Here is a 23,620-nt window from a genome sequence, read left to right on the forward strand (position 1 = left end):
AGGCAGGCTGTGGCCGCTACGGGCTGTGTTTGTAACAAATGTATGTGTGTCTGTTTTAGGGCAGTGTGTGGGGTTGGTTTGAAAGACTTATTTGAAATATATGATGCCCGCCCAGCATGTGAGCCGTGTTTCCTAGTGACGCCCACAGTGCTGGAGAGGCTGTGACTGCACATGCCAGGGCTGGTGGAGACAGATGCAAGGGGCGTCCCCCGCCTGTCAGCTACGGCTGTGAACGCCTCGCCTTCCCAGTGCCCAGCTGGCGCCAACCGTCTGATTAGTGAATGAGTGAGTGAAGGAATCAGTCAATATAAATACTGAGGAGGCAGTGGGCATGACTGGTTGACTCTATGACCTTGTACATTTGCACACCAGAAACGGAACGTCCCTGTCGGCCTTGTAGTCCAAGGGAACCCAGTACCCTGGGGATTGGCCCTTCCTGCTTGGGGCAAATTCCCTGAGGCCCTTACTGCTCTCATGTGCTGGAGAGATTCCAGCTCTTTACACACCGGGTAATGATCATGTTACCAGCTGAATGGTATTCTTTTTTTTTTTTTTTTAATATTTATTTGTTTATTTGGCTGTGCCGGGTCTTAGTTGTGGCACGTGGGATCTAGTTCCCTGACCAGGGATCGAACCCGGAACCCATGCATTGGGAGTGTGGAGCCCTACCTACTGGACCACCAGGGAAGCCCTTGAATGGTATTCTTTTTAATGTTAAAGTCAGTTTATTTTTTTAAATAAATTTATTTATTTTATTTTTGGCTGCATTGGGTCTTCATTGCTGCATGTGGGCTTTCTCTAGTTGCGGTGAGCAGGGGCTACTCTTCCTTGCCGTGCGCAGGCTTCTCATTGAAGTGGCTTCTCTTGTTGCAGAGCACGGGCTGTAGGCGCACGCGCTTCAGGAGTTGTGGCATGCGGGCTCAGTAGCTGTGGCTCACGGACTCTAGAGAGCAGGCTCAGTAGTTGTGGCGCATGGGCTTAGTTGCTTCGTGGCATGTGGGATCTTCCTGGACCAGGGCTTGAACCCGTGTCCCCTGTATTGGCAGGCAGATTCTTAACCACTGCGCCACCAGGGAAGCCCTAAAGTCATTTTAAATAAGAGGAATATACCACTAACGGCAATGTTAAGTCAAACATTTAATCAGGAAAAAAATGGCACGCCTTCTCATCCTTCTGACGCCCGCTATTTACACTAGATTTTGAAGGTAGTCCATGATAGCACATCAGCCTAAAACAAAGTATTTCCATGGCAACTGGAAATGGAAACCTTGGCTTGTAGTTGTAAGAATTTATAGTGTTCTTTACAGGTGCCAAGGTCAAGGTCAAGTGATCTCGGGGCTTGGGACACTGATATTTGGTAGAAGCATCTGCTAATACTCTTTATGTGATGTGATATCACCTGGTGAGGACCATGCTCTGAGGATGGCAGTGCAGCTGCAAAGGGCCTCCAGAACCTTTCCTCAGGCGAGCCCACCTTCTCAGGGTCACCACAGCGAAGGGGGCTGCAGGGTGGCCCCTTGTCTGGCTGGGAAGCTGCTGCTGCTAATCCTTGGTCTCCGCGACACTGTGCTTTTCCTCCTGTCTCAGGTTCCTGCAACAGCCCCTCTTCCCCCTGCCCGCCGAGGCCCGGTGCTCTTCTCTCTGCTGCCCGACGTGCTTGGCCCTGGCTTTTAAACAGCCATCTGCAAACCATTTTCGTCCTCAGTTTTCACCCCCTGCTTACCAGTGACATTGCTGGTGCCCTAGGTCCAACCTGTGCCCAAGAAAATCATCATTCACTCCCGAAGCCTGATTCCCCTTTCTCCATCTCTGTCGCCGGCACCACCTGTCGGTTTCCTCTGACTTGTCTCATTCCAGGCCCATCTGCTTCATTTCTACCACACCTCCCACCCCTGTCCCATCCACCTTCCTGGCTGGAATCAGGATGCATTTTACAATGGCTGTGGGCTTGGACTGAGATGAGTTCTTCCAGAGGGAAGTTGCATTTACTTCTGTGTCACCTGGGGACCCTACCATACCCAGGTCATGTCCCACTAACTTCCCTGATTGAAGTTTTGGGGCCGCAGTGGATTCAGCTGCAAATCCACAGGAGTACCAGCTTGTGGTTCAAGTTCCCTAGTGAGGTTTTTTGTCCCCCTCTGTCCACCCAATGCCAAGGTCAATACAGGTACTTGGGGCTTCCCTGGTGGCACAGTGGTTAAGAATCCACCTGCCAATGCAGGGGACATGGGTTCAAGCCCTGGTCCAGGAAGATCCCACGTGCCACGGAGCAACTAAGCCCGTGCGCCACAGCTACTGAGCCTGCGCTCTAGAGCACGCGAGCCACAACTACTGAAGCCCGCGTGCCTAGAGCCCATGCTTTGCAACAAGAGAAGCCACCGCAATGAGAAGCCTGCGCACAGCAAGGAAGAGTAGCCCCTGCTCGCCACAACTAGAGAAAGCCTGTGCCCAGCAATGAAGACCTAAAATAAGTAAACAGCCAAAAATAAGTAAATAAATGTATTAAGAAAAAAAAAAAGGTACTTGCTGCCCTTTCTGCATGGTAGTTCATGTCTTGCTAGCTCTTAAACTGAATGTGTCCTGGCTTTGTATGGGGTCTCCTACTGGACACTCCATCTTGGAAATTTATTCTTTCTTACAATAAGGGCATATCTTACAACGGATGGTGTTTTGAAATTAAATGAAATATGGTGTTAGACCCTGATGAACTGTCTCCCCTTTTCCAGATTCACCCTCACCAATCCCTTCTTCCCAGGGAGCTACCACTGTTTGGCCCCAGGGCCATGGATACTTAGAGCTGACAGATATGCCCCGATTTCTTAGCTCCTGCTTGTTTCCTACAGCCCTCTCCTTCCTTCTGGATTCACTTCTGTTTCTCCCAGTGAGGCCTCTGTGGTCCTTTCAGCAAGAGTCTGAGGGCTTCTGACTCTCAATTTTTGCATGTCTGTAATTCTGCATCTTTCACCCTCCCTGTTGAATAATAACAAAGTAATACATGGACTTCTTAGTTGACAGTTTTTCCCCTCAGTGCTTTGAAGATACTTCTTTTCTGTCTCCAAGCATCCTTTGTTGCTGATGAGAAGTCGGCTGTCAGGAGAACCAGTTGGGTTCGTTGGGTTGCTTTTCAGGTTTCTCTTGATTTTTCAACTTTAGAGATGTCACCACGATGGGCCAGGTTTTGTTTGGTTTTTTTGGGTTTGTTTTTGGTTTAGCCACACCATGTGGCTTTCAGGATCTTTCTCAGGATTGAGCTCGGGCCCTCAGCAGTGAAAGCGTGGAGTCCTAACCACTGGACTACCAGGGAATTCCTGATGGGCCAGGATTTGGATTTATTTTGATTTCATGTACTCAGTGTTTTCAACCTGAGGACTTGTGGGTTTAATTCTGGAAAATTCTCAGCCATGATCTTTTTTGTTGTTGTTTTTAAATTGAGGGATAGTTGATTTACAACATGTTAGTTTCTGGTGCGCAACGTAGTGCCTCAAAATTTTTATAGATTACACTTCATTTAAAGTTATTATAAAATATTGGCTACATTGGCTGTATTCCTTGTGTTGTATAATATATCCTTGTAGCTTATTTATTTCACACATAGTAGTTTGTATCTCTTCATCTTTTCACATGTTGCCTCTCTACCTCCTATTTTCTGCCTCTGGAACTGTTTAGAAGCGTGTTGGAGGCTCTCACTCTATGTAGAGAAGCTATTTTTCTCTCCTTCCCACCCCATCAGGCAGTTTGCAAGACCCCCGCAGTTAGGATCCTGTCCTACAAGGATGATTCAGGGCTCTGTCTCATGGTCATATAGGGGAGGCGGTAGATCCAGACACTGAGCCAGTGGGCCACGTGGCCCTGGGCCTGGGCGAGGGGCTCTGTGCTCCCTTCTGCTACTCTAGAAAACAGAGTTCACACGAGCCATAGCCCTGGGTGGCGGTCAGAGCCTTGGCTTCCTGTAAGAGCTTGGGAGTTGCATCCAGCCCTTGCTTTGAGCAGCGAGCCTGGCTCTGGTCCCCTCCAAGCGTGAGGTGACTCCGTTCCCGTCAGCAGGTAAGAGTTGACCTCCTGATGGCTCTGCATGTTACCAGACCTGGAGCCCAGCCCGCGGCTTCCACGTCCCCCTGCTGCTGCTGCCTGCAGCTCTTCTCTGTCCACATGGATGTTTATTTATTTATTTATTTAGCCACGCCGTGCGGCACATGGGATTTTAGTTCCTTGACCTGGGACCGAACCCGTGCTCCCTGCATTGGGAGTGTGGAATCTTAACCACTGGACCGCCAGGGAAGTCCTGTATATTTATTTTATATTTCAGTGTGGCTCTGTCTTAAAATTTTAAAAAGGAAATTCTATCTATCATCGTATGGGGAGTGGTATGTGCAGACTGTAAAGTGCAGACTCATGTTCTGTCTTGACCGGAAGCCCCATTACTTTTCTAACTATCAAATCTGATCATCACATTCCCCAGCTCCTACTCTCATCTGTATAGGGTCAAATCCAGACCCTTAGCACAGCCCAAGGGCAAGGCTCATCTCTGACCGCCATTCCTCTCTTTCTCCCTGCTGCTCCTGACTGAGCCTTCTCACACACAGGTCTTATATCCTCCCTGGCGCCTCCCCAACTCCCCCAAGCAGAGAGCATGGCTCCCTCTCTGTGCCCCACTTGTGTGTCTCTTTCTCCTCCTCGACTGTCCAGTGCTTGAGGGCAGGAGTGGGTTTTATTTGTCTTTGGAGCCCCAGCACCAGGGCAGCACTTGGCACTGACTAGATGGTTCCTGGAGGTCGGCGGGTACACGGATCTGAAGTTGGGCCCGCCTGTCAAAAAGTTACCCAATATTCTTGAAAATAAGCGTTCAAACAAAAACCTGTGCACAAATGTTCAGAGCAGCTCTATTCACAAGAGCCAAAGGTGGAAACAACCCAAATGATGAATGGATAAACAAATGGAATAGTATTCAGTCATAGAAAGGAATGAAGTGCTGATACACGGTACAACATGGATGAACCTTGAAAACATTTTAAGTGAAAGAAGCCAGACACAGAAGATCACATATTTATACGATTCCACTTACATGAAACATCCAGAAGAGGCAAGTCCATCAAAACAGAAGGCGGACTAGTGGCTGCCAGGGGTTGGGGGAGGGACGACGTGACTACTTGATGGGTGTGGGGTTTCCACAGAAGGTGATAAAAAGTTCTGGGACTAGATAGTGGTGATGGAGAACAGCACTGAGTGTACTCAATGCCACCACATTGTACAATGTTTGAAGGTTACAATGGTAAATTTTGTCATGTGTATTTTCCACACACACACAAAGTTACCCAATTGCTCTAGACCATTTTGGGGCGAGCTGGGATGCAAATTGGCTTGAACTATCCAGACACTTTATAGTCCCCAAAGTGTACGAAATGATCTACGCAGGCCTGCTCAAATTATCTGAGAGATGCTAAAATAGCTTCCTGATTGGTTATGGCCTCTTTTGCTCTGCAAACTGAATGTGCGTGGAGCATGTTATGCTGGAGGGGAAGGTGGTGAGGCTGTGCAGGGAACATGGCCTGATTCCACACTTACCTTCAGCTACTTCCAAAGGGCCCTGGGACTTGCGAAGCTCCTTTACTGTTTCCAAGAACTCTTTCCCCCCAGCCTTTTCCAAGGCCTTACCTGTGAAGGAAACAATGGAAATCCATTGTGGTTGCTCTTTTCAGTCATTAATTACACTGACAGAGTTTTACTAGGCCTTAAAAAAATTGCTTAGAAAGTAGGAATCAAACTTTGCAATTGAAATCCTGTTTGCCAGTGGTCACTGGTGACAGGGGTCCCTGGGCTTCTGTCCAGTGGGACTTCGATTTTAGCAAACTCTTTTGTTTTAAAGAATTATTTAATATTTTATTTTATTTTATATTGCTTCTAATGTATCATAGGAGTTACTTCCCCAAAATGTTAATCACAGCTGGATTGATATTGCTAGTATCTGATACTAGCAATACTAGTATCAGATAAAATAGACTTTAAAATAAAGACTGTCACAAGAGATAAGGAGGGACACTACATAATGATCAAAGGATCAACCCAAGAAGAAGATATAACAATTATAAATGTTTATGCACCCAACACAGGAGCACCTCAATACATAAGGCAAATGCTAACAACCATGAAAGGAGAAATCAAGAGTAACACATTAATAGTAGGGGACTTTAATACCCCACTTATACCAATGTACAGAGCATCCAAACAGAAAATAAATTAAGAAACAGAAGCTTTAACTGACACAACAGACCAGATAGATTTAATTGATATTTATAGACCATTCCACCCAAAAGTGGCAGAATACACTGTCTTCTCAAGTGCACATGGAACATTCTCCAGGATAGATCACATCTTGGGTCACAAATCAAGCCTTGGAAAATTTTTAAAAATTGAAATCGTATCAAGCATCTTTTCTGACCACAATGGAAATCAATTACAGGGGAAAAAAATGTAAAAAACACAAATACATGGAGGCTAAATAGTGCACTTCTAAATAACCAAGAGATCACTGAAGAAATCAAAGAAAAAATAACAAAATACATAGAAACAAATGACAATGAAAGCGTGACAACATAAAACCTATGGGACACAGCAAAAGCAGTTCTAAGAGGGAAGTTTATAGCCATTCAATCTCACCTCAAGAAACAAGAAAAATCTCAAATAAACAGTCTAACCTTACACCTAAAGCAACTAGAGAAAGAAGAACAAAGAAAACCCAAAGTCAGTAGAAGGAAAGAAATCATAAAGGTCAGAGCAGAAATAAATGAGATAGAAACAAAGAAAACAATAGCAAAGATCAATAAAACTAAAAGCTGGTTCTTTGAGAAGATAAACAAAATTGATAAACACTTAGCCAGACTCATCAAGAATAAAAGGGAGAGGACGCAAATCAATAAATTTAGAAATGAAAAAGGAGAGATCACAACTGACACTGCAGAAATACAAAGGATTATAAGAGACTACTACAAACAACTAGATGCCAATAAAATGGACAACCATGAAGAAATGGACAAATTCTTTGAAAGGTACAATTTTCTAAGACTGAACCAGGAAGAATTAGAAAATATAAACAGACCTATCACAAGTAGCGAAATTGAAACCATAATTAAAAATCTTCCAACAAACAAAAGTCCAGGACCAGATGGCTTCACAAGCAAATTCTATCAAACATTTAGAGAAGAGCTAACACGGATCCTTCTCACACTACCAAAAAATTGCAGAGGGAGAAACACTCCCAAATTCATACTATGAAGCCACTATCACCCTGATACCAAAACCAGAAAAAGGTATCACACAAAAAAGAAAATTATAGACCAATATCACTGATGAACATAGATGCAAAAATCCTGAACAAAATACTAGCAAACAGAATCCAACAGCACATTAAAAGGATCATACACCATGATCAAATGGGATTTATCCCAGGGATGCAAGGATTCTTCAATATACGTAAATCAATCAATGTGATACACCATAATAACAGATTAAGGAATAAAAACCATATGATCATCATGACCAATAGATGCAGAAAAAGCTTTTGACAAAATTCAACACCCACTTATGATAAAAACTTTCCAGAAAATGGGCATAGAGGGAACCTAACTCAACATATAAATGTATATGACAAACCCAACAGCAAGCATCATACTCAAGGGTGAAAAACTGAAAGCTTTTCCACTAAGATCAGGAACAAGACAAGGATGTCCACTCTCGCCACTCTTATTCAACATAGTCTGGAAGTCCTAGCCACAGCAATCAGAGAAGAAAAAGAAATAAAAGGAATACAAATTGGAAAAGAAGAAGTAAAACTGTCACTGTTTGCCGATGACATGACACTATACATAGAAAATCCTAAAGATGACACCAGAAAACTACTAGAACTAATCAAGGAATTTGGTAAGGTTGCAGGATACAAAAGTAATACACAGAAATCTCTGGCATTCCTATACACCACCAATGAAAAATCAGAAAGAGAAATTAAGGAAACACTCACATTTACCATTGCAACAAAAAGAATAAAATACCTAGGAATAAACCTGCATAAGGAGGCGAAAGACTTGTACTCAGAAAACTGTAAAACACTGATGAAAGAAATCAAAGATGACATAAATAGATGGAGAAAGATACCATGTTCTTGGATTGGAAGAATCCACATTGTGAAAATGACTATACTACCCAAAGCAATCTACAGATTCAATGCAATCCCTATCAAACTACCAATGCATTCTTCACAGAATCAGAACAAAAAATTTTACAATTCTTTTTTTTTTTTTTTTTGCGGTACGTGGGCCTCTCACTGTTGTGGCCTCTCCCATTGCGGGGCACAGGCTCTGGACGCGCAGGCTCAGCAGCCACGGCTCACAGGCCCAGCCGCTCTGCAGCATGTGGGATCTTCCCGGACCAGGGCACGAACCTGTGTCCCCTGCATCAGCAGGCGGACTCTCAACCACTGTGCCACCAGGGGAGCCCTACAATTGTTATGGAAACACAAAAGACCCCGAATAGCCAAAGCAATCTTGAGAAAGAAAAACAGAGTTGGAGGAATCAGGCTCCCCAACTTCAAACTATACCACAAAGCTACAGTAATCAAGGCAATATGGTACTGGCACAAAAACAGACATAGGGATCAATGGTACAGGATAGAATGCCCAGAGATAAACTCATGCACGTATGGGCACCTAATTTATGACAAAGGAGGCAAGGACATACAATGAAGAAAAGACAGCCTCTTCAATAAGTGGTGTTGGGAAAACTGGACAGCTACATGTAAAAGAATGAAATTAGAACACTACCTAACATCACAAAAATAAACTCCAAATGGATTAAAGATTTAAATGTAAGACCAGACACTATAAAACTCTTAGAGAAAAACAGGAAAAACACTCTTTGACATAAACCACAGCAAGATCATTTTTGACCCACCCCCTAGAGTAATGGAAATGAAAACAAAAATAAACAGATGGAACTTAATTAAACTTAAAAGCTTTTGCACAGCAAAGGAAACCATAAGCAAGACAAAAAGACAACCCTCAGAATGGGAGAAAATATTTGCAAATGAAACAACAGACAAAGGATTAATCTCCAAAATATATAAACAGCTCATGGAGCTCAATATCAAAAAACCAAATAATCCAGTTAAAAAATGGGTGGAAGACCTAAATAGACATTTCACCAAGGAGGACATACAAATGGCCAAGAGGCACATGAAAAGATGCTCAACATCACTAATTATTAGAGAAATGCAAATCAAAACCACAATGAGGTATCACCTCACGCCGGTCAGAATGGCCATTATCAAAAAATCTAGAAACAATAAATGCTGGAAAGGGTGTGGTGAAAAGGGAACCCTCCTGCACTGTTGGTGGGAATGTAAATTGATATAGCCACTATGGAAAACAGTATGGAGGTTCCTTAAAAAACTAAAAATAGAACTACCATATGACCCAGCAATCTCACTACTGCGCATATACCCTGAGAACACCATAATCGAAAAAGAGACATGTACCACAGGTTCATTGCAGCACTATTTACAATAGCAAGGACATGGAAGCAACCTAAATGTCCATCGACAGAAGAATGGATAAAGAAGATGTGGCACATATATACAATGGAATATTACTGAGCCACAAAAGGAAATGAAATGGAGTTATTTGTAGTGAGGTGGATGGACCTAGAGTTTGTCATACAGAGTGAAGTAAGTCAGAAAGAGAAAAACAAATACTGTATGCTAATGCATATATATGGAATCTAAAAAAAAAAAAAAGGTACTGATGAACCTAGTTGCAGGGCAGGAATAAAGAGGTAGACATAGAGAATGGAGTTGATGACATTGACATGGGGTGGGAGGGCGAAGCTGACGCGAAGTGAGAGTAGCATCGACTACACTACCGAATGTAAAATAGTTGGCTGGTGGGAAGCAGCAGCATAGCACAGGGAGATCGGCTTGGTGCTTTGCGATGACCTGGAGGGGTGGGGTAGGGAAGATGGGAGGGAGGGTTAAGAGGGAGGGGTTATGGGGACATGTGTATGCATATGGCTGATTCGCTTTGTTGTGCAACAGAAACTAACACAGTATTGTGAAGCAATTATACTCCAATAAAGATCTATTTAGAAAAATATGAGCCAAAAAGACAACAATAAAAAAGAAGCTTCAGAAGTTTGCAAAGAGAGAATTCCCTGGCAGTCTGGTTGTTAGGACTTGGCGCTTTCACCTGGGTTCAATCCCAGGTCGGAGAACTAAGTTCCTACAAGCCGCACAGCACGGCCAAAAAAAAAAAAAAAAAAAAAAGTTTGCAAAGAAAGCAAAGGTATTTATAACTTTAAGGTTAGGGTTAGATAAATAAGATTTTCATTTTCCTTAACTTATGTCTTTATTTCTTAACTTGATATTTAATTTAGAATTAGAAGTCTCTACTGAAGAGGAAAATGATACTGGAGATATAAAAGATGGATCCCTCTTGAAAGCAAAAAGGAAGCATAAGAAAAAACATAAGGAGAGGCATAAAATGGGAGAAGAGGTTATACCATTGTGAGTACTATCAAAGTCCATCAGCAGTGCTAGTTATATTGTTGGCAATTGACATATTCCATGGAAACTCGTTAAAGGACCCATTTAGGGGGTGATTTGGCCATAAGGCAGTCTCATGACACGAACCCTAAAGTGATCTTTTCAAAAAATTGAGGCTCCCGTGTTCTGGTCTCTGGGTTCGGTACCCGTGTAGTACTGATTAAATTCAGTGTCTTGATTTGATGGCAGCACTCCACACTGGGGGCGGATCTCACAGACCCTGCAGCCTGCCTCTTGTCACCAGCTCCTAAGCTGGGTCCCAGAGCCACCCTTGGGGATGCAGCCACCACCTTGTTGCTGCGGGGTGGGGAGCAGGCCCCAGGTGACAGATGGCTTAGCAGGAACCTCTGAGTGGAGAGCTCTGGGGTTCTGTTCCCATCTCACCACCACCTATGCGTTATAAGTCCCTGGGGCCAAAGGACAGACACAGACCCGGGGCAGCCTGGAATGTTGTTCCCCCAACTTGGGCCTTGGTTTCCAGTGGAAGATGCAGAGCTTTGCAAGGCTAATCTCTAAGGACATTTCTGCTGGGAAATCCCTCGAGGTTTTGATGGTAGGACAATTCTCTACGCCATATTTCAGGGTTGTGCTTCTAGAGAGGCCAAGTGGAACCCCCAGGAGATGGCAGGACTCCACCTCCAGCGCAGCAGGAGCCCCACTTATGTGCACCAGGGGATCCTCATGCCCCTGAGACGACATGTGGGTGTCTTGTCCAGACCAGGATGACTGCTGCTCTTGGGTGGGAGATGAGGTATTTCCCCTCATGCATTTTCATCTTCCAATGACTTTGGTGAACTGGATGTCTGGGGCAAGTCTCAGCTCTCTCTCTCTTTGTGGTTATTATTATTAGTTGTTATAATTATTCAGATGATGATGATTATTATTGTTATTATTATTATTCAGTTCAGAGGCTTCCCTAGAGGCTGAGTGAGGGAGCTTCCCCACTCCACACTCAGACACTGAAGTATATTTGGAGGGGCACAGTACGATGTGCAGATCACTTAGGAAAAATACTGATTCCAGCAATCGCTCTCCACTGAGGCCGGGGTGGACGGGTTTCTCCATTAATGTGCTTGGGTTTCAGTGACACAATTTGGTTATGGTGATCGCAGGCTATGGCAAGTGCCTCTGAGTCTCCTTTCTGCCCCTCAGACCCCTGGCCAGTTTCGATCTGCTGGGTCACAGAAGCCTGGAGAAGGCCAAGTAGCTGAAGCTGGTAGCCAAGTTCACTGTGAGAAGCAGGGGAAACAGGTCTAGGCTGCTGTGCTCTGCTTTCAGAGGTCAAATGGGACCATGTAAAAATCAAGGTGAGCCCACCCTCTTCCCTGAAGACATTTAGGAATAAAGTAGCCTGTAGAGTTGATGAGGGGACTTCCCCTGTGTGGAAGCCTCCAGTGAAGAAGTGAAGAAGGAATTAGAATATCTAGGATTAGAATATCTCCCCTTTGCGACCCCTAACGAATGGACAAAACTAGAGAAGGAGCATCGTGAGAGAGTGGGGCTCCTCCTGATGGGAGAACGTTCCATCACTGCCCAAGTAGTCTTGCTAAAAGTATTTGAACCTGAATCTAATTAAGCCTCTGGATCCAACTACCAACTTATAAGAGCAGCAGAGAAGAAACATGTTTAATGACACTAGGAGGATGGAATTAACAAAATCCAGACTGTGGGAAACCCTACAGGAAAAACGGCCCAGCTTCTTCAACAAATAAATTGCTAAGAAAAAAAGAGAGAGACAAAGGGGGATCCAATGGATTATAAGCGACTTATCAACCAATTGTAACGTGTGAACTTATTGGAGCCTGAATCAAATAAACAAATTTAAAATAATTGACATTTATGATGCAGTTGGAATTTGAACACTGGATATTTGAAGATATTAATTTAATTTTTTTTTAGTTGTGATAGTGGTCTTGTGATAATGGTATGTTGTAAAAAAAATAGCCCTTGTCATTCTGAAATATTCACAGGTAAGGTAATATGTGTGGGGGGAATGTGGGCGGGGGTAGAGCTGAAACGAACTTGGTCATGGGTAGATGATGATTGCAATGGGGTGTGTAGGGTTTCATTACACTCTTCTGCTATTTTTGTGTAGGCTTGAACTTTTCTGTAATAACTTATAATGTCTTAAAAAAATAAATCAGGGCCTTATCTGCATGGGGAGATTGGTTTGGGCAACAGTAGTGGAGAACGGAATCATGATGGGAGGGACCCCTTCTAACAACTCTGCAACCATGAAGGAGACCATCATTTATCAAATGCCTATGAGCCTGGCACTGTGCTAAGCTCCCTCTTTGTATTATCTTATTTAATCTTCATAGCACCTGTATGAGACATGTACTATTGTTATCCTCACACGTGAGGAAACTGAGGTTCAGAGAGGTTAAGAAAACTGCCTATAGTCACACAGCTAAATCCAGGGCATAGACCCACACTGGCTCCAGAACCTCCACTGAGGCTGGGATCTGACCTCGAGTTTTTACTTCAATGCCAGTGTTTTTCCTATCCTACCATCACCCACTCTTTAAAAAATAGAAATATCTTTATAGTTTTCCTGATATAAAAATGCAAATACTATAGAAATGATAAAGAAGGTAAAGCTTTAAAAGATAAACTTGTTTTGTTTGAGAGAAGCTAGAACACACTTCAAAACAGAGCTCAAGATTAAGGGCACGAGGGGGAGTCTTTCCACACAGAGGGAGTTGAGGGCAGTTGGTAGGGCCTGGGCTGGGTTTGAAGAGTAGAAGAATTTTCACCATCTGTTTGTGTCCCAGAGAAATCCTCTTTCTCTGTAATACTGTTTTTTGTTTGTTTGTTTGTTTGTTGTTTTTGTTTTCCCCCACCCGATGCTATCTTATTTCCTCTTCAGCAAAGCAAGTGGCCTCTGATGCCAAGGGGGAAACACAGGTGAGCCTGGCAGCTACCATCCAGGGCTGAGCTGCTAGCATTGGCCCCAAATCACCTACCTCAGAAGCAAGCCCTGTATCCCAGGGACAAAACCCTTTCTTTGCCCATTTCTGTTTTGTAAAAATCGGTGAGATGGTGACTAAATGGTCTTATTATTATTTCTAGTACCTGGAAGCTTAGCCTCCAGGTTCCTCCACCTAGCCTAGTAACAGATCCCTCCACCACTCGCGGGACAGGTTGCAATCCACTGGTGAAAGAACTCAGTGTATAGCCTTACAGACCACCTAACTTTTTCCAGATGTCCATTTCCTTTTTACCAATGGTGTTCTCAGTATCTCAGCTTAAAATATATGTAGAGGTTTACCCAAAACATGTACAACAATATTTAGAGTAACACCACTCATTACAGCCCAAGTTGGAAACTGCCCCAGTGCCATCAATGGTACAATGGATCCACAAACTGTGTTATATTCCTACAGTGGAATACTGTACAGTAAAGAAAATGAACTACAACCACACTCAACAACATGGGTTGATTTCACAAAGTTAAGCAAAAGGAGACAGACACAAAAGGAGACATACTGCATGATTTCATTTATATAAAATCAGAAACAGATGATACCCCTCTATGCTGTTAGAAGACAGGATAGTGGTGGGGACTTCCCTGGTGGTCCAGTGGTTAAGACTCGGTGCTTCCACTGCAGGGGGCACGGGTTCGATCCCTGGTCAGGGAACTAAGATCCCACATGCCTCGAGGCGCAGCCAAAAATTTAAAAAACAGAAGACAGGATAGTGGTTACCCTCGGAGAGAATGGTGACCGGGACGAGGGATGAGAGGCCTTGTGGGGTGCTGGTAAGGTTCTGTTTCATGATCAAGGTGCTGGTCCCAGTTTTGTTCGCTTGGAGAAAAATTCATCAAGCTGTGCATTAATGATCTGTCTGTGTATAATACTTCAATAAAAATGTCAAAAATATCTGCAGACCTCAAACAAAATTAGTTTTTCTCTAGTAATGCTGTTCAATTACACACGAAGGCGGAGCTTGACCGACACGGTCCGCCAAGCAGGGGCCATCCAGCTGACAATGACCGACTTCACGAGAACTTGCCAGAACCGCAGCTATTCTAGGGCACCTCTCCCGAAATCTCAGAACCTTACCTATATCTTCCTTGAGGTCAATTTCAGCTGTGGTTGGGTGGACGATGCCCTCCACTCTCATGGAGCCAATATGGCTGATGTCACTCTGGGTCAAGGACAGCTGCATTGGGAAGAGAAGATGCAGAGGGTGGGCGAGATCAAGGCCTATGGAAAATCTTCATGTTTTTACTCACACCTGTTCATTCTCTCAATTGCTTGTGTCAACAGGAAGGGCTGTGCGTGGAGCGACCATCTGACGTTTCCAAGGTGTGTGGTTTTCAACAGGCTCTTTGGAGCTCAGTGGATTTGATGTTCACCCTGAGGCTAGCAGCAAATCTGCCTCCCCTTTTGGGGGCAGGACCGGGACCTCCCCTCCTTTTCTTTTCCCTGTAGCTTATGCCTTTGTTTCCCATCCGGGTGGCCTTGGTGTTCGATATCGTAATTCTCTGAGTAGCTCCTGAAAGAAGCTACTCGGTTCCCTGCATTCTCTCCAGAGCAGCACAGACCTGTGGAGGCAGGGATGTAAAGCCAACCACTTTGCTGGAGAGAAGTGAGGGGCTCTGGGATTCTGACCTCTACGTCTGGCACATTTGACTTTTGGGACCACCCTCTTGGGGCTATGCTTGTGAAATGCTGCCCCATGTGCCCAGAGCTGAGCAGAATGGAAGTCATTTTCCATTGTCTCCCCATGTGACCTAGAACTTCTTGCTCCCCTAGATAAGGGAGAGAAAGCGAATCATCACGTAACCACAGATAGCCCCTGGAGTGGACATAAATTCCACCTCTTTGCTTCCCTGCTTTCATCAGTGATGAATTAGGAACCCGCCACGTTTATGCTCTTCTCAAAACATGCTCTTCCCAATTGCTTCAACAGAGGTTCGTACTACTGTCAGGCTGCAAACATTCGCTACCCGATATGATTAACTGACTGTTTCCGCGGGTATCACATTGCAGCCCCAGTTGACTTGGTAGATAAATTGTCTGTTATGCTTATGGGAATGAATTATTTGCATGTCTGGCTGGGCTGCTGTTGTGCTGCTGAAGACTTTTCAAATGTATAACCTTGTTTGTTTTCTTTCTGCAGCCTAGAAAGGCAAGCAGACTGAATTATTAGCAAATAATTCATTTCTAACACCAGCGCTATTCAGGGAACATATCTTTGTATTTTCCTTCTTTGATAAATTACATCACACCATGTAAAGCAGGCCTCCCAAAGCCTGGTTGAGAAAGTTAGCTATGAATTTTTTTTGGTGAGCAAGAGATATCTGGGGCATGGAGACCAGAAAGATCCACTCTGGGTACCTCTGGCTGACCCGTGTCAGCATGAACAATTCTCAGCACTAAAGAGCTTGTTTATCCTCACAATGCAGACACTGCCATAGCTCTTTAGTTTAAAAATGAATAATTCAAGACCAGAGTGAAAGTCATATTAGGGAAGGAAGGGATGAAGGAGGCTTCACTGCTTGTAAACAGTAGGTTATAAAAATGCAATAGTGTTTTATGACAGCACATTACAATTCTCTTTATTACCTTCTGCCCTAGAACAAGGCTTTTAGAAGACAGGATGGTGAATCCATCCCCGGGCCCATCTTCAGAGGTGGAATTTGAAGTTCCTTCTTTATCGCTGTCCTTTGGTTTGGACTGTTGGTAGAAATCAGAAGGACCCGTCAGAAATAATCCAGAAAAAGCCCAAAGTGGCTTTGAAGTCTTTCCCATGGTTACCACCAAGTTGGATGTGAACGGAAGTGGTCAGACGTTAGGTTCTGTTGTTTTCAACAGAGGGAAGCAAGGGACAGCAATATGGGGAAAACAAAAGGATACTGCAAAAATCAAGTGTATTAAGGGGTTCGCATGTACCCATAGTCTTTGCTCAAACCTGGACACAGGTATGTTCTTTCCAACGCCTACAGCTTCTGATAACAAGCCAGGTGGGGTCATTCATAGCGCACTGCTCAACCTCCCTTCTCTCCAGGATTCCCCTGGGGCACAGCGGCCGAGAAATGAACTCTTATACCATCTTCTTTGCCATCATGGAGGTCTGGGGAATGAAAAGTTGACAACCCCCAAAGCAGTGCTGTCCAACAGGACTTCATTCCCTCGTGGACACGTTCTATCTTTGCGCTGCTCCGCGTTGTTGAGCACGTGAAATGTGGCTGGTGCAACCAAGGAACTGAATTTGGTTTCATTTTCAGTAATTTAAATTCAAATTTAAATAGCCACACGTGGCTAGCAGTTGCCGTACTGGGCAGCATATGAAAGTATTACTCCACAAATGGCGCCTCTGAGCTATAGCTACTCATCCAAAACACCTGAAATGCCATTGGCTGAGCTCAGGCGACTCTGTGGGAAGCTAAAGGTGTGTCAGTATGCCACATGGGGAGAGGTGGAAAGTAGAGTTCCAGATCAGCTCTCTCACCTGAGATTTTGGTGAGGTCCGTGGAGGGGATCTGGAAACATGAAAACCACCCATATGTGGGGTTTGGAAAACTCTAGTAGACCCTGCATGATGATCTGAGCTCCTCTCAAAGGCCTTTTTTTTTTTTTTTTTTTGCAGCACGCGGGCCTCTCACTGTTGTGGCCTCTCTTGTCGCGGAGCACAGGCTCCGGACGCGCAGGCTCAGTGGCGATGGCTCAGGGGCCCAGCCGCGAATCTTCCCGGACCGGGGCACGAACCCGCGTCCCCTGCATTGGCAGGCGGACTCTCAACCACTGCGCCACCAGGGAAGCCCAGCCCTTTACCCTTTTTCACACACATTCCTATCATTTTCTCCCAGCACCAAGCTGAGGCGGGTCCCCAGTCCTTCGGGGATGCTGGCCACGCCCTTCTCTTTGGATGGTTCAACTTTCCTCCCGTTCTGTGAGTCCTGAGCTCACAGAGGCCACTGGGCTCACCTTTTTGGACGTCCGTGGTTTGGCAGCCTTCGATTTCTTGCCCCCCTTCTTGCCCGACGTGGCCTTCCTTCCTCTTTTCTCTGGGGGAGGGGAGAGGATAGTTTCTGACTTGCCTTTGGTCCCTCGTTTTTTGGCCAGCAGTTCAGGGTGAATTCTGGGCAGGACGCCTCCGCTGGCGATGGTCACTCCTTTTAGCAGCTGAAGAGAGAGAGAAGGCGTGAGCTCAGACAGCAAAGAGCTCGTTGGTTCTGGATTTAATACGGTTCTAACTGTTGGCAAAACAAGCGTTAAATCTGGTCTCTGCTTCCCAAAGAAACTGCATAATACACGATTTAACTGGTTGTCCCTGCCTCACGGGTAGGACTTTTCTCTGTAGGTAACAAGGCATCCCGAGATCTTGTACAGAAAGCAAAACAAGCAAAGCAAAATGAAAGCGTATAGAGGCTGAAATCAGGGACGTTGCCCAGAGCTTGGAGATTCCAGACATAACCGAGGATAAAGAGCTTCAGACGTGGGAGCACAGCTTGACAAAATGAGGTACAAAGGTTAATGCAAGGGCTAGACCCAGTTAACAACAGGCCCCACTCCTTTGATCATGCATTCCATCAGTAAAATATGTGTGACCACACACCTCCCAACTGATACGTGTTTACTTTAACTAATCAACATGAACTACCGCACTAATACATTCTGCACATTCTATAGCAGCGCTACTCCAAATGTGGTCTGCAACCAAGGCTGGTCCACAAGCTATTAGTTACCTGTCTGTGACAAAGAGAGTACAGAAATCATGAGGAAGGGTCTAGTAAGTTGACAGAGTTTTTGTATACCTATTGGATCTAGTAACAAAAAATTGTAGCTGGTAGTTTGTTTTTTTAATTTTTCTAGTAATTATTTTTTATTGTATTTTTGGAAATTATCAGCCCATGTTGGATTGGAAATAAGAACTGATTCTTAACCACAGACAGTTAACATTATAAAATACACATAAATTAAAATTCTCATACTATTTACCTGCTACCTTGCACATCTTTGGCGGGGGGCATGGGGGTGGGAATTCACTCGATTTTGGAGTCAGCTCTAAAATATAAAGCGTTAGTTTTGATATATGAAGAAGGACGCTTCTGCCCTCATCAGAATAAATCGTCAACAAAGTTTGGGGGAAGAAACTGTACAGAGAATAACATATGTGCACTGCACTTCCCTCGGCAACACACAGAGCTTGCTTTCAAAGAGGAAAAGAAATTCTGGCAAGTCTCAGAATATATAATGGGATCTATTCCAGAGACAATTTTATTTTGAATCTAAATAATATGGCTAGCAGAATTTGTTCTTCTCCCATATGATCTGACTCTTTTAGTGTAAATGTGACTGGGTACTGTAGCAGGAAGGATTTCTAGCCAGCCAGGTCCACATGCAGTAGCGCGTTTGGCAAACCCATTCCGTGGCTGGTGTCAATGCTTCAGACGTACCTGATTGAGTTCCTCGTCATTGGCAACTGCCAGCAGGATGTGTCTTGGGGCTATCCGGGCCTTCTTGTTGTCCCTCGCTGCATTCCCAGCCAATTCTAGAATTTCCGCTGAAATTTCAAGGGAGGGTTAATAGGCAATCATAGAATGGGGTCTGAGCTTTCCAAAGCATTCCTTTGGAAATGGCCTTGGAGTTAGATCACTTTTATTTATTTGTGATTTTTATGTCTGGGCCTGGAAAGAAATCCAGAAAACTGAAAAGAACTCAGGTCACAGACAAGTAAGATATTTTAGCAAGACCTGATAGACGATCCTGTGGGCAAAGCCTTCTAGTTGTCCCTTGACATTAATTCTCCCCCATCTTCCTTAGTAGATGGACCTCTGATTTTCTGCAGAGCCCCAAATCACAGGAATGAAGACAGTATTTCCCAGCCACCCTTTTTGTTAGGTGTGATAGTGTGACTAAGTTCTGGCCGATGAAAAGCAAGCAGTTGTGTTGTATGGTACTTCTGGGAAGTATCCATTAATGAAGGGACAGTGCCTTTCTTCCCTTTTTACTGGCAGACTGAGGACATGATGGCTGGAATTTGAGCAGCCATCTTTGACCAAGGGTAAGAAGTTGTGGATGATAGAGCAATAAGATAGGAACCAGAATCTTTTATGACTGTGGAGCCTCCTTACCAACCTGGACTGTCTTCTATAGACGTCTTTTGTATGAGAGAAAAAGAAACTCTCTTGTTTAAGCCACTGTCGGCAGAAGTTAATCCTGACCAAAACAGAACCCTAACATTGAAGCCGAGTTTCTTTCAGTGTGCAGCCATCTCTGAGGAGAGCTGAGACCCCTTTCAGAATCTCCTTTTCCACTTCACTTGATGCCCCTTGTCCCTCTTGTCCTAAAGGAAAGTGGATAGGAAGAACTGATTTATACTAAGGGGTGAGGTACCACTTAACCTGAAAAGTGAATTCTATTTCACATACTATCAGTTTTTGAGTCAAAAAAAAAACAAAACAAAACTATGGAATTGGTTTATACCCCTGAATGCTTTCCCCTTCGTCCTTTATTTTTTCTTTCTTTCTCAATTTTGGAAGGATGCTCTGCTAAATCAAATTTGTCTGCTTTCAAGAGCATGAATGAGCCTTTAAAGAAAAATCCTTCCCCTAGAGAGAGTTCTTTCCCTAGAGAAAGAGGCAATGTGCCAGCGTGTTATACGTGGGTGGAAAACTGTATGGGCATGTGTGCATGAACGTGTTGTGTGTATGTATGTGTGCAGGTATGTGTGTATGTGTGTGTGTTGGGCAGATTTGCTGGTACAATGGCATAGATACTAAACCCTAAAATTAATAGGCGATTCTGCATGAATTTTTGCAATCAACCTAATTTCAAATAAAACACCGCATGCAATTGCCGTCATTCGTAAAATCTATGGCAATAAAATAAAAACTTGGCATAAGTATGCCGTATTAACTAAGCAAATGTGATTAACGAAAAATTAGAATAAAATAAGCATTAGAGTTAAATATTTATATGGCATTTCCATAATGAAAAGCGCTAAATCACTGCAAATTCATTCTCACAACATCTTTTTTGGGTTATTAAGCAAGGAATATTGTGTTTACTAACAATTCATTTACACGGCACCGCATTTTCTGAATCAAAGATTGGGGCACTGTAGTTTGAGAAATATGAGCAGGCTTGTTGGGACTGGAGGACAGAGTATTTGAAATGAACGCCGTATTAGATATCTGGTTTGCTGCCTTCAGATTTCTGCCCAGCTTTTCTTTCGTTTAAAAAGGGTACCCATCAAAAAGAGGTGTAGTTATAAAGTCTTCACAAACAGGCTTGCTTTATGGCTCTAGGTTAAAATGTACTCTCCCCATTGAGCACAATAAAAGGACTTTCCTGCACCTGCTAGGGGCTGCTGCTAGGGGCCCACACCTGGGAGGAAGGAGAACTCCGCTCAACCCTTTTTCCAAATGGGCGGAAACGGGGTCAAGGAGCCTCCGAGTTTTAAGCTTCTGAGAAGTTGAATTTCATTTAGCATCTTGGACCATCACTGTCCTCCCTCTGTCTCCTGCATTTAGAGGAAGCAGTTAAGCATCTTCTTGGGGTTCATCAAATTAACCGTCAGCATGAGAGGCATGGCTAATGGGAAGCCCTACACGTTCCCAACCTTCAGGAAGCCCCTGAAGGTCAGGTTATTTTCAGCTTGACAGCCAGATGCACAGACACCGGATTCTCAGACGGAAAATCTGTCATCGAATGCCGCCACGGGAAGAGGCTAAAGGCAGCGATTCGTCAGGCAGCACAATGCAGGCACACAGGTGAGGCTCTGCCCGAGTGCGGCTGGGCTCTCGGACTAACTCTTCCGAAATAATTTATAAGAAAGAAAACCTTGATCGTGTGCTCAAGTGCAAAAGCAGAGGCAGAACTTTTTTTATTTAAAGAGAAAAATACTTAAGAATACATAGCAGAAAATCTAGACCAAGGAGTTCTTTTGTATGTTGGATGTTTAGTCTGAACATTCCTTGGGCCAGACTCCACCATTTAAATGTTTGAAATAACATGAATCATTATTAATATTTTCAAATGTTATGACAAATATATTCACATGAACTATAAAAGTTTGCTACATTCTTGAGTGATTTTATTGATTTTGGGAACACAGGTATCCTTGTGTGTCAACTGGCAATCAATAGGAAAACTGAATTTAATGTCACACATTTGTTTCACTGCAAATTTTGTTGGAAGATCATAATTTGTTAAGTGGTGGAGATTTCCACGGAGGTCTGGAGACTTCTACAGCAAACCTCTCACTTCTCGCAAGTCACACTTCCAGCAATAGTAACCATCTGGGATACAGCTGAGTATCTGATAGTAAAAGGAATGATTTCTGGAGCCAAAAAGGAGGTTGGAAAGCTCATCATGCACATTATTTTGGAAGAGCTCGTGTCCGCTCATTTTGGATACAATCTAAATCAACACTGGATAGCCCAGACCACAGGAGATGGGAAATACCACAGCAAGTGTAGGCTTGGGACAGAACACATGACTGTCTCCTTCCCTGGACTCCGCTCGCTTGTCCACCTGCCCGCTAGGTGGCGGTGTCTCTGGGCTCCGACTGGGCGCTCTGCTCTGCTCGGACGTTGCAGTCTTCCGAGGAAACGCCATCTACTCACAGCGCCTGCTTCCACCTTCCTTCCCATGTCACCAGATCTGCACTTCCAGCCCTGCCATGGTGCCACCTCGGCGTGCCACAGGTAAATCAAGCTCACCACATCCCCAAATCCAAGATTCCTCGAAACAGGCTCCTCCCATCACCCTTGGGACTGGCAGCTCCATCCAGACAGACCTGGGAGTCATTCCCTCTCCTTCCCTCTCCTTCTCCCTCTCTTCCCAGCCTCATGAATCTTTCTTTTTCTTTTTTTTTTGCCGTACGCGGGCCTCTTAGTGTTGTGGCCTCGCCCGTTGTGGAGCACAGGCTCCGGAAGTGCAGGCTCAGCGGCCATGGCTCACGGGCCCAGGTGCTCCGCGGCATGTGGGAGCTTCCCGGACCGGGGCACGAACCCGTGTTCCCTGCATTGGCAGGCGGACTCTCAACCACTGCGCCACCAGGGAAGCCCCTAAGGTTTATTTATTTACTTATTTATTTTTATTTTTATTTTTTGCGGTACGCGGGCCTCTCACTGTTGTGGCCTACGTCCGTTGCGGAGCACAGGCTCCGGAAGTGCAGGCTCAGCGGCCATGGCTCACGGGCCCAGGTGCTCCGCGGCATGTGGGATCTTCCCGGATCGACTCTCAACCACTGCGCCACCAGGGAAGCCCCTATAGTTTGTTTGTTTGTTTATTGATTGATTGATTGATTGATTGTACGCGGGCCTCTCACTGTTGTGGCCTCGCCAGTTGCGGAGCACAGGCTCCGGAAGCGCAGGCTCAGCGGCCATGGCTCACGGGCCCAGGCGCTCCTCGGCATGTGGGATCCTCCTGGACTGGGGTGCGAACCCGTGTCCCCTGCATCGGCAGGCGGACTCTCAACCACTGCGCCACCAGGGAAGCCCCCAGCCTCATAAATCTTAAATAACTTTGCCCCTCTTCTTCCAGCTTATCGCCATTACCCGAGCTAAGACTGTCTTCTTTTCCAGCCCAGATAATCGTAGTGGTTTTCCTGCCCCCAGTTCTGTCTTCCTCCAGATCCATGCTAACAAGGCCACCACTGGCGTTCTAATTGTGCAAATTAGAAAAAGATGCGCCTTCCTCAAGACACCTGACTTCCCTAATTTTGTTAGAACAAGAACCTTTACTGCCATCTGCTGGAAATGCTCATAATTAGTCAGTTCTTTGAGGTCTATGATGTGAATGATTCTCCCTTCAATGTGTGTCTTTGTGCAGTGTACAACCTGCACAACCACACACGTGGTCCTGGCTGCCAAAGTGATCTTTTCAAAACACAAATGTAAAAACTGAAAAATCATATTAAAAAAATGCTTGGTGTTAAATGGATAGACCCAATTGTCTGGAAATGATAGGTTTCTTTGTTACATAATGATTTCATGAAGTGCCCTGAAATTCAATGCTGTTTTAAGGCCTATTTGTCCTATCAATTAAAAATATATTACAGAACATTTTCTCACCA

General features: G+C 44.6%; 2 protein-coding genes across 4 annotated transcripts in view; one reads left to right on the plus strand and one right to left on the minus strand.

The window, feature by feature from the left end:
- Positions 1–17,664, plus strand: part of AIFM2 (AIF family member 2) — a 38,450-nt gene extending 20,786 nt beyond the window's left edge. For 2 of the 3 annotated variants that reach the window (XM_060034871.1, XM_060034870.1), the window contains exons 9-10: positions 10,417–10,546; positions 11,168–12,412. In XM_060034871.1, the coding sequence (XP_059890854.1) occupies positions 10,417–10,546; positions 11,168–11,276 (239 nt within the window). In that variant the 3' untranslated portion in view covers positions 11,277–12,412. Of the gene's footprint in view, positions 1–10,416; positions 10,547–11,167; positions 12,413–14,856; positions 14,896–17,182 lie in introns of those variants that run through there. The other variant, XM_069541542.1, reaches the window with a different exon arrangement.
- The window catches only part of MACROH2A2 (macroH2A.2 histone), a 53,338-nt gene that overhangs the window by 4,448 nt on the left and 25,270 nt on the right, over positions 1–23,620 (minus strand). The window contains exons 3-7 of the mRNA XM_060034875.1: positions 18,993–19,099; positions 17,521–17,718; positions 16,159–16,269; positions 14,645–14,749; positions 5,563–5,647 (exon numbers count right to left, since the gene is read on the minus strand). Coding sequence (XP_059890858.1) covers positions 5,563–5,647; positions 14,645–14,749; positions 16,159–16,269; positions 17,521–17,718; positions 18,993–19,099 — 606 coding nt within the window. The remainder of the gene's footprint in view (positions 1–5,562; positions 5,648–14,644; positions 14,750–16,158; positions 16,270–17,520; positions 17,719–18,992; positions 19,100–23,620) is intronic.

Source organism: Delphinus delphis, chromosome 16, assembly GCF_949987515.2.
Source record: "Delphinus delphis chromosome 16, mDelDel1.2, whole genome shotgun sequence".
Lineage (NCBI taxonomy): Eukaryota > Metazoa > Chordata > Mammalia > Artiodactyla > Delphinidae > Delphinus > Delphinus delphis.